The 15,734-nt window shown below is 42.9% G+C and overlaps 1 protein-coding gene across 3 annotated transcripts in view; it reads right to left on the bottom strand.

Annotated features, from left to right (window-relative positions):
- The window catches only part of MINA (MYC induced nuclear antigen), a 13,958-nt gene extending 1,883 nt beyond the window's left edge, over nucleotides 1-12,075 (bottom strand). For 2 of the 3 annotated variants that reach the window (XM_009890098.1, XM_009890099.1), the window contains exons 1-7: nucleotides 11,643-12,075; nucleotides 10,124-10,243; nucleotides 8,750-8,878; nucleotides 5,712-5,815; nucleotides 2,342-2,444; nucleotides 1,498-1,663; nucleotides 905-993 (exon numbers count right to left, since the gene is read on the bottom strand). In XM_009890098.1, coding sequence (XP_009888400.1) covers nucleotides 905-993; nucleotides 1,498-1,663; nucleotides 2,342-2,444; nucleotides 5,712-5,815; nucleotides 8,750-8,878; nucleotides 10,124-10,243; nucleotides 11,643-12,074 — 1,143 coding nt within the window. In that variant the 5' untranslated portion in view covers nucleotide 12,075. Of the gene's footprint in view, nucleotides 1-904; nucleotides 994-1,497; nucleotides 1,664-2,337; nucleotides 2,445-5,711; nucleotides 5,816-8,749; nucleotides 8,879-10,123; nucleotides 10,244-11,642 lie in introns of all 3 variants that reach the window. The other variant, XM_009890100.1, reaches the window with a different exon arrangement.
- Between the last annotated feature and the right edge of the window lie 3,659 nt (nucleotides 12,076-15,734).

Genomic DNA, 15,734 nt, shown 5'->3' with positions numbered 1-15,734 from the left:
CTGTTCTGTCTCTTAAAAATCATATGCCTGTTACCATTCCTTGGTCTGCAAACCAATTCAGAGCTCTGTGGGCAGGTCTCACACTGGATTTGTGGCCAGGTGTCTCACATGTGTGCTGTCATTTAGTGTTTAACCGTATGACATCAGAAGGCGTGACAGCAAAAAAATTGGAAGAAAAAAAAAGTTTCCAAAAGGTACACAGTCTCACAGCAATAGGACACAAAATGGAGGAGAAAAATCAGAAGGTTATAGTATGTTTTTCTTGGAGAGTAACATTTTATGCACGCAAAAAAAAAAATTGTATAAGACGGTTTGTCCCATTCTTGCCTACCCCCCCCTTTTTTTTTTTTTAGACAACAAAAACCACTTCTACAATTTCATACTATTAAACCTTAATAGACAAAAAGTAGTCTGAACATAACATAATCCAAGATGCCAGCATCTATTTTGTGGAACAACTTAGTGCCAATGGCACCTGCTAGGTACGAGAACTCAGAAGTGAAGACTAAATGCAACCACAGTCAGCAGCAGCTGCAACTAAGGGAATTCCCTCTCTTGAGGGAACATATTTTTGTAACTTATTCATGCTCTTAACTACCGAGGCTGAAAAAAAAATAAAAATCCATCATCAATAGCTATAGAGGCCATATAGCAGCTGCAATGATCTATCCCATCTCACCCCAGATAACAGCCATGCACCTAGCATGCAGAAGCACATACTGAATTTAGTTCTGTAGCTCTCCTCCAGAAGGCAAGAATGTGCTCAACAACCCCATCATCTCCTAAGAAACCCTAACAGGATGCAGAATCCAACTAAGTATAACTGCATGACCCTTTTAGACAAGTACAACAGAGCAACAACTCGCGTACCTCGCACTCCCACCCCAAGCTTCATTATACTTACAGAATTCTCTTGATCTGGTTCCACTGTAATGATAGCATGATCTCTGAACTGCAGCCTGATTTTGCTATCTATTTTTGGCAATTTCCCACCTAAGAAAAATAAGTTCTCCATTAGAAAGGAAGGAAACCAGATGAGCAGTGCAAATTGAGCCCTCTGTGTGCACTCTCTTGTGGCTACATTTTTTGTTAACCTATGTTTTAACACCCACATGTTCTCAAACTCAGGGTTGGGGGAAGGGAGAGAGATTTTTTATTTTTTTTTTTAATTCTCTCACCTTTACAGTCTACAAAGAGCTGTAATAGCAAGCTAGAACATAATGACAAATTCTACCAGTTAAACGTTTTCAGTACAGAGTTTATTAAAGCTGCCTATTTCAGTCTAGGATAATCTTTATTTCACTCCAAGAGAGGTATGTCATCTCCTCCGCTAAACACAGAATTAACCAACTGAGATGTGCATACGCACACCTAGAGCCTAGCACAACATGAAGCTGATGCTAGACTATAATCTTTGCCTACTACAAAATACCGAAGAGGCAGAGTTAGCAACAGCTCTACATCACATCAGTCAGCTTTGGTAACTTCAAAATCTACCTGGAGTCAAAAGATCAGAGTCACATCCCAAGCAAGGTGGCAACCGGTTCATAATGAAATCCTTCTTCATGTCAGATGATCTCAGTTCTCTGGTGTTTTCCAGACGGTCTGCAAGCCTCCTCAAAAGGCTACTCAGTTTTTTTGTTGAGTCAGCTATATCCACCTGCTAAATATTCACACAGAGTTGCTCTCACATGAATTCAAGCTAAACAGACTAGCCTAAAGAGAAGGAGGTGCAGTAATGCGGTGAAAATCTGGACACTTCTCTTTTATCTTTGCAAAGGGTAATGTTTACTTCCAAAGCAACAAACTTCATGTCTTTTACACATTCCCCAGAAGCGTTCACACACCAAAGCTGACACTCACTCTCCCTCCCCCTGGGGCTACCTACAATGCTAAAGGCCTAGCAAGCGTGGCTGAAAGAGAAACTTGCTCCTTCTGCGCGCTCATGAGCTGATCAGCAGCAAAACTGGACTACCATAAAGAGGTCACAGAACAATTTACAGATTTGCCAACTTTTAAAGATTCAAAAGCTTGGCCTGACAGGAACTATGCCTGTCTGACAGCTCCAAAGCAAATACCGTTACTTTGAGAAGGAAACAAGCCATACAAGGACGCTGTGATACGGAAGAAACACAGTGCAATGAACTTTGCAATGCTTCAGATAGAGCAAACACTCAGATGGAACAGTCATCCTGAAGTCTTCAAAAAGAAGTGGTTGTGCTGCTAGACAAGATAGTGCCATTGCACTGAGCTTTCAAAGCAGATCAACAAGATGCATGCTTGCCTCAGTGCTGAAGTCTCAGCTGGATGCACTATCATTCCCTTAGTCCCACCTACTTACCATAAGCAGTTGCCTTGGTATGCTTGTCCGCAGCGCCACATCTTCTTTTGCTGTATCAAACACAAGGCCAGGAATTGCATCCAGTAAGAAATCTCCCCAAGAGCTGAAGGACAGAAAGAAAAAAAAAAAATTACTAAAGTAGTTGCACTGAAATAAAATAGGTATCTTAACTGACGTCAAGGGCTGGAAACATATTGCTCCAATTGAAAATCTGCTTTGTGCCTTTGGCCCTTCCATTACCTCTCTGTTGTCTCATGCAATAGCGCACTCTCGTCTCAACTGTATGTGTGTCCTCACTAGCTTCAGGTCAGCGGCACTCCTACAGAGGGAAGGAACTGGCTTGAGAAGGGTCCGGTTTGTTCTGGTTCAGGTGGTTGCCATTTACCAATGGATTCCACTTAAAGCTGACCTCAGTGCACGAAGAAATTCCTACCGGGGCCATTATTATCCAATCTCATGCACATACAGCCTCACTGCACACAATTAAGTGTGTGGGGTTGTGTCATTTAATGTGCTTTTGATACACTTATTATTGAAGGAGGAAATATACCCAGGGTTATCAAATCCAACATGGCATCAGTTTTTAGCTTTGCTGCAAACTTAATTATGACCCCAGGAACAGGACCCCTACGTATCTCTACAGGGATTTTAGTGATACCTAAAGGGCATCTTGTAGGTGTTTTGTCTGTGTTAAATCCCCATTCTTAGGCTACACACTTAAAAAAAAAATACTAAAAAAACGGGCGTGCACCTTCTTTGCCTAGCGTGACTCAACCTCATCAGGAACAGGCGTGCCGCTCACACAAAAGTGCTGTCCTGTCCACATGTGACCTCTCTCCCTGCCACATCCTCAGAGGCTGGTTTAATGGGCAAACAAGCAGGGCAAGTGCCCAGCATCCAAGGCCGCCAGCAGGCTCCCACCCAACTAGCGCCGGCAGCAGAGCAGGGCCTGTCCTCCAACGTACACTTCACCCTCCGCTTTTGCTCTCCCTCAGCGCTCCCTGTTTGCAGCACTGATCTCTGCACACTACTTCAGTTAAAAAAAGAAAAAAAAAAAAGTGTAACTTGTTATAGTCTCATTTACTTTTATTTTTTTAATTGTCTCCACTCAAGCGTACCACTGTCTGCCACACACTGGGAGGGAAGGACTCTGGCTAATAAAGAGAATTAAGACATCTACTTCTTACTGCTTCCCTTCTCATGCCCCCAGTCTCCATCTGCCAGCAACTATCTTCAGCTGCTTGCTGCTATTCTGAACTGCCCTTCTTAGAATGAACTCACACATGCACTTCTCTGGCTGCTGGGATCTGGCCCAGAGGAACCATCCTTCAGCACACAGTGGAGTCTCTTTTGTCTTGGTGCCTAAAAGTCCCTGAAAGTGCTACCTCCACCAGCACTTCTTCCCCTCTCAGCTCCTTCTGCATGTGCCGCTTCCAGAGCCATCACAAGGAGTCCAAACATCCTCCATTAGAAGGACAGCTATTTTCAAGGAGTTCTCTTCATTTTCCAAGGAAATCTTTCCAGACCATACTTCCATCTACAAGCCAAATCAAAATACCAGCCTGTGTCAGGACTGCTGCTTATTTTACCTGTGCTTGCTGAAAGCAAGTGCAGAGGTAGGCCGTTACACCTCATTACCAATAACCTTAATGGATGATGATTCTGATCTTAATCCTTAGAAGAACAGCCCTCTTCAAGCTTTTCCTTTTTCCTCTCCTCATTCTGACCCAAGCACCCAGGGAACGTGCTCCCCGACAGCACCGCTTCTCGAGTAACCCACTGGACTGGCATCTGGCTTATGCTGTCACAGAGAAACTGCACTGATCACACATGCCTGTCGGGTCTCCAGCAATCCTGTTACAAGCAACCCAATTCTTGTCTCCCCAGCACTACTCGACCAATAACTTCGTAGGGATCGAGCTGGACAAATCCTGTTCTCTGCATTAAGGAGTCCTGCACACTGGTCTGTAAAACATCACTCCAGCCCAGCCTCCATCAACAAACCAAACACCCACTTATTCTAGCGTCACTCTTCTGTCTCTTCCATTCACTAAGCCAGGGGTGAGAGAAGCACCAGGTCAACACAAGGAAGCCGTGGGACAAAAAAGGCAGGGGAAGGGAGGAGGAGCGGGACATCTCTTTGGAGGCCACTTACTGCTGATCACCCTGAATGTGTCATTGAACTTGTCAAAGCAGCTCAGCACTATTATTGCCTCTTGCATAAGAAATTAAGTCAAGCACTCTGCGAGAACCGTCAATATTTACAGAAAATAGCTTTTTTAACCTTCTGAATAGAAGAATAGAACATGAGTGTAAATTAAAGTCAGCTGAACCCAACTTTTATGAAGAGCAGCTTCATCCTAACCCTCTCTCCAACTTGGAGGACCAGCCACATTAAGAGTCAGCCCAGTGCTGACCTCCTGGGCTTCCAGAATGGTACAGCTGGTGGTTAGAGATTCATCTTACAATCATCTAGAATACGCCCAAACTTGTTCTGCCGTGTTTTGTGGCTAAAAGAAATCCTTCCCAATTCCTAATTCAGGCCAATGACTCCAGACCCAGCACGTGAGAGGCTGATTAAGGTGGCAGCAGCATTTTCCTGTGCGATGACAGTGTTTCAGTGGGCCCAAGGATCAGATGTGTGTCAGAGGAAATCTGACTTGCATGCACAGGGTAGAAGATGAAAACCACGGGCAAGCAGAGAATATTTGCGAAACATTTGCAGCGAGTCTGTCAGAATAGGTGTGGGTGGCTATCAAATGCAGGAGAAAACACGATGAAAGGAGTAACTCGTGACTCTTATCTGGGTTATGAAATGAACAGTAACTTCAACCACTTGTGGGAGAATTTTTTAAATACAACAGTGAGTTTGCAGTTGTAATATTATCTTCCACATTAAAGCTGGTAAATAATAAAATAACCCATTAAAAAGCAATCAAGCTTGCTGCATGAAAACCTGGTACACAGGCTGCTTCAAACAACAATGGTCTTGCTCCCCTCCTTCCCCCAAGCCCCAAATATTCAATTACTGCTACCTGAACACTAGTTTAGATTCTGTTACTAACAGCAGGCCACATCTATAATTATGGGGTACCTACATATATTCCATGTCACCACATTTCTGGGGAGAAGGTGACATGCCCTATCCCTGTATTACTCACAGAAAAACAAACCACACAAGGGCTAAATGGAACAAACAAAGAAAAAGGTAAGCAGAGCTCATTACAAGGTGGTTTGTTGGGTTTTTTTTTAAGAAACAGGACATCACTTCATTGAAACATCAGTTTCAGTAGTATTTACACACATCATCTGGCAGAGGAAAGCCATTTTCAGAAAAGCCATGCTAAACAAAAAAGTCAAGAATAATTACTTGTTTTGGTAGGTACTGATGGTCACATGTGTAGAATAGGAGATCCCAAGAGGAGTGTCAGCTTGGTGAATAGTCCCTCTTGGGAAGTACAGTAAGTCACCTGGCTGCAAGAAAATGAAGGGGAAATGATAAATTTAGGGCACCTGGTCAAACCTCATTGTAGTCAAAACAGAGAAAATACTCTCTGAGCAGACAGACTAACAACATACATTTTTTTAAAATCACAAAATAGAGAGATCCTCCATTACAACCCTTAATAACATAAAATAAAGCACGCTAAGCCAGAAGTCCGATACCTTAAACTTTCCAACTTACTGTCAATATTTACTACACACCTGGCTGAAAACGGGAAGCAAGCTTTTAACAATATAGAACATGCACACTCCAACTCAGCTGCATAAAGGGGACAAAGAAGCAGTACAGCAGGCTAGCAGAGGAGCAGTGCAATGTGAATTTGTCAGATCATGTCAAAAGAAAAGCCAGCATTTCACAAGAAAAGCCAAATATTCTATACAGATGGTAATCTGCTACAATACTGTTGTTCAAAATTTTCAGTTAAAACACTTAAAACGTACAATCTTCCTCCTCCCTATCTTTTTTCTCACCTATCTAAATTAAATCTCCACACTGATAAAAATTTAGATTAGGAAAGCAAAGACAAGAGAGAAGTGCAAAGCACATGAAATTGCCTCCAAGAAGGAAAAATCAGTTTGTGTATGGCTTCTCCTATAAACATCTATATAGTTGGATAGCACAGTCAAAGAGAAAATTCATAAAGCAATGATGATGAAATTTGATTCCATTTTAATTTTACCATTCCTTAAATTTGGTCACATCACCTACTTCTAAGACCCTACCAAACTGTCTAACACAGATACATTTCAAGTGAATACTACTTGATTTTTCACTGCATTGAAAGGTCTCTTTAGATTATGAGGCTTCACAGGACTTGGCAAGATCAAGTCTCTTCATCCATTTATAACAAGCTGCAATGCATCATCGATCAGCTACGTACAATTTACTTGTTCTGAAGCAAGCTTCTCCCTGCCATTAATAGCATTACTCACCAGCGTAGGGACCACTCTAAGAGTATTTTGAATTCTCTTCATTTGCTACGTTTCACATGTCCAGCAAGAAAACAAACTAGAGCAAGGGGGACACAGGGGAAGGGTAAAAGCCCTGAACACCTACCAGAGCAATGACAAACTAGTCTGCAAAAGAAAACACTTCATGCTGTAGCACCCCATGCCTACCACTAAGAAACCAGGATCATGATTTTTCAAAGCAGCCTTCACTGCAAAGTCCAACTCTTATTCATCTTAGCTGTTGAGTAGTCTCAACAAAATCATTCACGTGGGCCAGCAAGCACAACACTCTTCAATTAAAATAGTCAGAATCTTTACAGACTTGCGGTGGCAGAGCCCAGACTGGGGCAGGACAGAGCATTTGACAAGAGACCACATGGATCTGATCACTTTGCTGCCTTCTTAGTTCTGAACTGGAGGAAGGAGGGGCAGACAAGGGAGAAGTACCAGCAAATTAAATGGAAAATCATACCTGAAGAAGGCTAGATAGCCAGCTACCAAATAAGCTCTGTGCTTGACTTCAGCAACAAACCAGCTATGGCCACAGCCTGATGCAGTGTCACCAAGACACACTGCAGCTTGGAAATTTAGACACAAAACAGCGTGCCTTTGCTCTCAGTCAGCTACCAGTTTTTGCTGGGAAGGAAGAACGCCACCAATACAGTCTCTAACTGGTCCATTTGTTCTAAACTGCCCGAGGATGGCAGACTGCAGACAGAAATGCAAAGAAGGAGAAAGGAAACACTCTAGAAAGATGTTTAGGGAGGAAGTAAGAGTCATCTGACAGCATCCCTGTCAGAGAGAGCTCCAGACAGACAACCAAAATCTGACAGTGGCAACCCAGAAGAAATGGGTCACAGGAAGTTAAGAACATGAAACAGAAGAAAAATAAATTAAAAACTTAGATCATTTTTAAGCCCTTTTCAGAGGCCAGTATTTTTCACTCCACAATATCAGTAAAATGGCTTGTGGAATACATCATTATTCCATAAAAATCAAAGGCATTGAAGTCCGGCCCGAAGTGTTCCAGAAATTAAAAAGGGAACTGTAATTTACTAGACTTTGCATCACCCAATACATCATGACAATTTAATATTATCATCTGTCAAACTACATACCTAGTGTTGTCAGTATCATACCCAATGCGTCTTACTATTCCTAAACCACCGACACCCACAAGCAGCTCTGAACACCGGGAAGAGAGACCCTATGACAGGCCACAAGGCAGAGAAACTAATGAGGCTTCCACACAGAGCAGCACTGTCTGCTGGATAAATAACACGCTTCGAAAGCACAAGCATGTAAAACAGAACGGCACAAGTATCAGATGCCCTGCTGTCAAAGGGCCTGCACTCATTAATCTTCATGAAATGTTCTTTTTATTCCAAATAACAAAAAACGGACAAACACTTGATTTTCAGGTTTAGAAAAACAATTAATACAGCAAGTTAATACGGGGTTTAGTTCATGCTTTTGTTTATCAGCTAAGGATAAATATTTAAATCTAATTCACCAGAACAGTGACAACCTTTGGTAAAGCAGTAGGTCCTGGTGCATAGAAGGATTAGCCTGATTGATTACAGTCAGCACGTAAAAGTATAAAAATGTTTCATAACCATATGTAAACCCAATGGTTTTTCTGCACACAACTCCACAAACATGACCCAGGAGCCAGGGTGCCCAACTTGGAGAATACTGGAGAATTTCCAGAAATAACTGGTTTCTTGGCTCATGATTTAAATACTAAAGCAAAGAATACCTTTGAGAAAGGATAGGTAAGACAACTATCAACGAAATTTCTCATGCTCACAGTGTTTTGTGCACTAACCCCCTCCCCCAATTTCACAACCACTATCATTCAGAATACTGTCTTCAAGCAATTGACCATTTCAAACATGACCACTTTTCTGGCAACCATAGCCCAGACCATGTCAAGCAATTCAATTATAATACCTTTAATATGAATTCATGTGTGGGACTCCCAATCCTGTCTTCTGATTCAAGATTATATTCCCGAGCTAAATGCACCGTTGGTTTATACAGTCGCCAATGTTTCTCGCCTTCGAGCTGAAGGATGAACACCTGCAAAAGACCATAAATCCAAATGCATAAGGAAGCCTTGCTGCCCCTCACACATCCAACTGATCAGAAATTTTAAGCTGTCTTCTTACTTGGAAAGTCTGTGGAACCATGCCAGAAATCAGGGATAGAAAGCAAACAGAAGTGACACGGGTTGTTTTTCTGACAACAGAGGAAATGGATTTCACCTTCCCTGTTCTCAGCTATTACACAGCAGGGCAAACAGGATGCCTCTCATTACTTTTTAGATGTCTACAATGCAGAAATTGACATTTGAACTATTTAGGCTCTACTTAGAGACAAGAGTTGTGAAGTGTGATCTGTTTTATCCTAAGGTAAGCATTTGGAAATACCCATTTCTTTCCAGTCACTTAAATAAGTGCTAGACAGATAACTCAAAAGTAATGCCTGCCACACAGATATTCAAAATATCAGGTGAGAGGTCTTATCACCATTCACTGACAAACAGAGCATCAGAAAAATCTAGGGGATGCTGTGAGCTGGGGGTTGATGCACCAAAACATGCGGGTTATGGAGCTGCTGAACAAAAAGCGTAAGGAAAATGAAACTCCAGATTTATTCAATAGAAATGAAAATAATAAAAAGCAAAAAGACATGTAAGGGTTTTTTTGTTGTTTTAGTTTAAGTGGGATAGCCCAACTTTTTTTTTTTTTTAATGCAGTACCTATTTGAATGTTTCTTTTTAGAACCTAATTTAAAATGCATTTGGAACACAGGACTTCATCATACCAGTAACTTCTTAAAAACAGTAGGACCAACAAATGGGAACCAGCACAATTAGTCTTTCACTGTCCAGCTGAAGAAAGAGCAAGTACCTAGTGAAGGAAAGGACTTCTGGATTCTTGGGTGTCTGAATGAAGTGACAATGAAAAAAAAAAAAAAAGTGCTCGAAAGCTTCTGCAGCTGGGAAAACAAATTGTCTTTTCATCTAATAGAAATACCAGATCTGGAAAGCACAGTTTACATGGTATGACCATTAGATATTACTATTAGTCCTTTTTCAGTAAAATTATAGAAGAAAAAGGACTATAAAGAAACACTTGCAACCAACTACCTAAGTTTAATTACCCATTAGCTTATTACTAATTACCAATTAACTAAGTTTTCAGTGGAAAAAATATTTTTCTATAATAAGCTATTTGGGGGGGGGGAAGCACACATACAGGTATCCACTACCACTAGCAAAAGGCCACACAGAGTTTCAGAGTCAAGGTTGAGCTGACCTACCTCAACGTCATCGTAGTGAGGGGGAAGGCCCTGAGAGCCCTGGGGAGTAATGTAAACATTTGACCCAACCAGAGACCCAAAGTAGCACTCCAGCTTCTCCTGAATCTTCCACAGCTCCTCCTTTAAAAAGAAACAATGCTGTTACTACTGAAGAGCTCAGCCCAGTCCACATCCTCCCCATCACTTGGGAGGTTTTTCTAGAGAATAACCACAGGGAGACAGAGGCTGGGAAGGCAGATGCTCTGTATGAGTGTTCCTTCTGAAAGCAAGCACCGTCGATGCAAAGGAGATCTGCTGTGAAGGTAATTGGTAAGCCAAGAAGGCTGGTGCCCCAACATAGCGTCGATGTTTGTTCTCTTACCTGTACCATTTTTAGGCTGCAAAAGCAGACAAACAAGGTTAGAGAGAGGAAAATAATCCACCCATCATCCCCTGAACAGTAAAACATCTTAAGACAATAAATGCATGCCGCACTTGCATTATATGGGCTAGCATCAAAGACAGCATACAAAGGTTAGAGATCTTTTTCCAGTGACTCCAATTGTTCAGGCATATCTGAGAACCAAATTTACTCATCTGCATCTAACATGCGGCAGACAATGCACCAAAGGGATGACTCTCTTATCAGAAGATGCCAACTACCAGACCTGCGCAAGTGCAACTTCAACCAGAACTTAGGTAGTTTCCGCTCACGTTCTAGACTTCAGCATAAGCCATGCAACGCTTCAACTCCACCTGCAGATGCCCCTGCCGTTGGCCATTACAGCTACATTCAAACAGAGATCAGCCAGCAACACTATTATTTGGGACGCAGCTGTGTATTTGGGTCCTTACGGACCAATTCACAATTAAATTGTGTTGACACCATGGGACAAAAAAAAAACAAACCAACAACCCACAACTAAATCCAAGTACCTACAAGTATCCGAGTCCTTTACACAACTGTGCAGACACCACTGACTCATTCTCATACATGAAGATTGCTAAGGCATCAAAAAGAACAAGAGAGAGAAAGGACACTCAGCTGAAACGGGGTGGTACCCTGCCATGGTGCAATTCAAAGTCAATCCATTGGCGAGATCGGCAGTATCCTGGAAATATTTTACATGGCTTCACACCTTGCCTTCCATTGAAGGAAAGCAGTACAAAGGCCCCAATTTGCACAAGGAAACAGTGGGGCAGAAGGGATAATTTAAGCAGATTCATCATCATCAATTTTGTGGATTTATTTTTTTCTAAACTTTTATGTGACAAAGCACATTCTTTTAAAAAGAATACTTAATATTATATCATGAATCAGATTTTGTACTGCAGAGCACTGAAACATGATGGGTGGTGCAGATGTATAAACCATCTTTTAATTAATAACAGTTCACATATAGATTTCAGCAGATCATGGATGTCAGCTACTTCCCCTAGATTTACTGAGGACAGAGATGAAGCTATGTCTAGTATGACTCAAGCAAAGTATACAACATTATAAAGCATGCATTAATTATATTCAATGAAACGATCCAACCTTAAATCTCTGAGGCTGATGAAACTGTATTGTTGCCTTTTTCTGGTCAAAATCCTTCTTCAGCTGCATGTAATTCACTTTGCCTTCTTTATTTAAAACTTTCTTTTTTCCATTCACGCATCTGCAGATATTTATATCTCGCCCATAGTATAGACCCTGGCTGCACAGTTCCTTCAGATCTGACAGCTGGAACAGGGACTGGTAGTAGGCAGCCAGCAGGGGATCATTCCTCTGAACAAGCAGTGGCTTTTGCTCCCAGTGCTCCCTGAAAAACACCTCTTGTTTGATGGGAGAGATCAAGCTTCCAAAGAGGCTGTCTGGGTTCTCAAAACTCATGATTGTCGGAGAACAAGCTGCTTCCACCTTTGCTCGTTTACACTGTGCCTGCATTTCTTTTCCCATTTCTGCATGCTTCCCTCCTTTCTTGGGCATGTTCCTGTTCAAGACGAGAGAGAATCCAGTCAGTCAACCAGTAACACAACCTCAAGAGCTCACGGGCCCAAAGAAGCACCTCTTGCTTTATCCAGTGGGATATCAGAGCATGATGTGAACAGCTCTGCTTTCAGATGCTCGCTATTTGCTCCAAGCAGCAGAAAAAAGAAAGCCCACAGCAGGTCTCCAATTCTTTGTCAAACCTCAGCAAACTTCAAAAGGCTCTATTGGGAGCTGTTGTTCACAGAAGATCAAATCCCACATCTGAGTTAATGCTAAAAACATGCAGTGAAACCCAATGGCCGGCACAACAGATCTTTACAAATGCAGGAATCCACCCACACAAAGAACCTGTGGCAGACTGGTCTTCTGTAGCAAGAGGTGCAAATTATTAAAAAATTAACTCAGCTTTAAGGGATTCAATGGCAACATGCAGAGATAGGTGGAGAGAGGGGAGATGATCAGAAACTTGTACCCTATTACACTTCCTTGAAATGCATTAACATCTGGGGAAAAAAAGGCACAATGAAGACTTCCCAATGACTTTCCAGCCAGAACACGATGGAGGAGGATGTATGGCATTTCAAGTGCAGAACCCAACCAGTTAACTTCAGTGCGTTAAGGTAAGCCTTCCTTTCAAGGTGGCTTACACATCACAAACCCTGTGTCTACATAGCTGTCCCGTTACCATACTAAAGCTTTAGCAGGACCTACAGAAAAGGCAGCTGTGGCAGTGAGGGGACACTGACACCGGCTACAACAGCGCTCACTAAGGGCTACACAAGAACACAGTGAACAGAAAACACAGGGAAACAGGGCACAGAAAGAGTAGATTGCTGTGAGGAAAGAAGGAATATGTAACCAGGTTCAGTGGGTGAGGATGATTCAGGTGGCAGGATGGTTACAGCAGCTTCCAAAGAAACAGAAAAGCAGACTCCCCTGCAGGTGGAGCAGGTTTTAGGAACGCTAAGTAAGGGCATCCGCTCGAGGTCTCAAGCCCTGGGAACAATTTCATGATAAATTATGTGACAGTGCCAGGCATCTAGTGATGCTAACCATGCAGTGGCCCATATCTCACCCTCTGTCAGGGTCTCCATACTGTCTCTTGAATGGCCAGGTTTAGCAAAACTAAGTTTACAGCAGAGAGAGAATATTATTAGGCCTTTCTTACACCAAAACCTAGAATTGTAAGATTCTGCTTCCGTTTCTGCAAAGCCGTCAAACTTTGTGGTTTACGTAGAATAAAAAGAATTCTTTCATCCAAGCACAGACATTTAATTTTAAAGTTGGAAGTCATTTACTTTGTTTTTCCAGGTAGATAATACGCTTGTGTATCATTATGTAAAAATAAAAAAGTTAATTCACAAAGGGTTTAGCTGCCAAGTTCTCAGGAAAGTTAAGGCAAAAATCAAGTAACGGTAGGTCTAACACCATAGTATATGCAGACATACTTGCCCTAACTTTAAGTCTGCATCAGCATTTCATCTCCCAGAGTAGCCCAGAGCACCAGGCAGCTGTAAAAGCCTGCCTAAGAATCTGAGTTAAGAATCCTGACAATGAGCCAGCACCAAGCCCTCTAGCACCACAGCCTGCCTGCTGGATCTGGCCAACTCAAACTGACTCTGGGCACGTCTGAGCAAGTTTGTAAAGCCAACACATGAGGAGTTAGAGCATGCTGATGCTTTCATCTGTAGGTGAAAAAAAAGAGAGACAGCTTTACTTTCAAAAGTATATGCTCTCATTTATTACGATGCTTTTACCTATACAGATCACTTATCACGAAACTTAAACTCCAGTTCTGCTGTTGGCACACAGTACTAAGTTCTCCTATGCGGTAGTATGCAGAACACCCTCACTCCTTCACTAACTCCTGGGCAGAGTGTTTCATCAGTAGGTCCTGTAACTGTGTGAACCTCAACAGAAACCTACAGTCACCTTAGTCCCACAGGAGTCCCACATCACCACCTTCCTGCGAGGATGGACATTCCCAGGTGCAGCAAAATACAGCTCTCCATAAGGCAAGAGAATACTTAAAAAAAGACTCAAAATTAGTTCCCAATTGCTAGCAACATCTGAAGATGCTGCCGGCACCAAAATCTACAGGTGACATTCCCAAATGCCAGCAACACAAATGCAACCACGTCTGAATTGCCAGTTTTGAATCCCAGACCTAAACACATCATATCAACCTCTCAGCTCATTCACATTTTTAACAAAGTTAAATTCAGGTACATACTATTCACAGAATGCAGCTTCATTTACACAATGTGCTGTTCTGTAGTGTTTTGTTAGTTATTACACCTATAGAACGACATAATAGCTTGAGTTGGAAGGCACATTTAAAGATCATCTAGTGCACTCCCCCTGCAATGGGCAGGGATACCTTACTCTAGACCAGGTTGCTCAAAGCCCCATCCAGCCTGGCCTTGAACACTTCCAGCTTCTCAGGGCAACCTCTTCCAGTGTCTCACCACTCTGATGAGAAAAAAAAAATATCTTCTTTGTATCTAAACTAAACCTACCCTCTTATAGTTTAAAACCATCACCCCTTGTCCTGTCACTACAAGTCCTGGTAAAGAGTGTCTCTCCATCTTTCTTCTAAACCCCCTTGAAGTACTGAAAAGCCACAATAAGGTCTCCCCGGAGCCTTCTCTTCTCCAGGCTGAACAACCCCAACTCTCTGAGCCTGTCCTCATAGGAGATCATGCCTCTGATCATTTTTGCAGCCCTCCTCCAGACCTGCTCCAACAGGTCCATGTCCTTCCTGTGCTGAGGGGTCCAGAGCTGGACGCAGTACTCTAGGTGGGGTCTCACCAGAGCGGAGTAGCGGGTCAGAATCACCTCCCTCGACCTGCTGGCCACGCTGGTTTTGATGCATCCCAAGATACGGTTGGCCTTCTGGGCTGCAATCACGCATTGAAGACAGGCCGAGAGAGTTGGCGTTGTTCAGCCTGGAGAAGAGAAGGCTCCAGGGAGACCTCATAGCAGCTTTCCAGTACCTAAAGGGGGCCTACAGGAAAGATGGGGAGGGACTTTTTACAAGGGCATGTAGTGATAGGATGATGGGTAACAGTTTTAAAATGAAACAGAGTAGATATAGATTAGACATTAGGAAGAAATTCTTTACTGTGAGGGTGGTGAGACAGTGGAACAGGTTGCCCAGGGAAGCTGCAGATGCCCCATCCCCAGTAGTGTTCAAGGCCAGGCTGGATGGGGCTTTGAGCAACCTGGTCTAGTGGAAGGTGTCCCTGCCCATGGCAGGGGGTTGGAACTCGATGATTTTTAAGGTCCCTTCCAACTTTAACTATCCTGCGACTGCTGGCTCATGCCCAGCTTTTCATCCACCAGTACCCCAAAATCCTTCTCTGAAGGGCTAGAGAAAAAGCACAGTAAAAGAATGGCCCTGTTCCTCCTTCAGACATGAACAGATGTACCTGTTTATCAGTTCAGGCCTCTAAACTGGCCCAGCGACTGCAGGGTCGCTCCTTCGAGGCAATGGGGAAGAAAGATGGCCACAGCGACTCTAAGGCCACACAGCCTCCGCTGCTCCCCCTCGCTGCTCTGCCACACAAGCCTACCATTAAAATTTTTCCAGATGGATAAAAACGCAGAAAACCGTGCCGCTGTGCCCGCAGCAAGTAGCGGCCAGCGCTCCCTGCC

The sequence above is a fragment of the Charadrius vociferus genome, unplaced genomic scaffold (genome assembly GCF_000708025.1).
Source record: "Charadrius vociferus isolate BGI_N301 unplaced genomic scaffold, ASM70802v2 scaffold287, whole genome shotgun sequence".
Classification (NCBI taxonomy): Eukaryota; Metazoa; Chordata; class Aves; order Charadriiformes; family Charadriidae; genus Charadrius; species Charadrius vociferus.
Note: the sequence above shows the minus strand (reverse complement) of the source record. Positions and strands in the feature narration are given on the sequence as shown.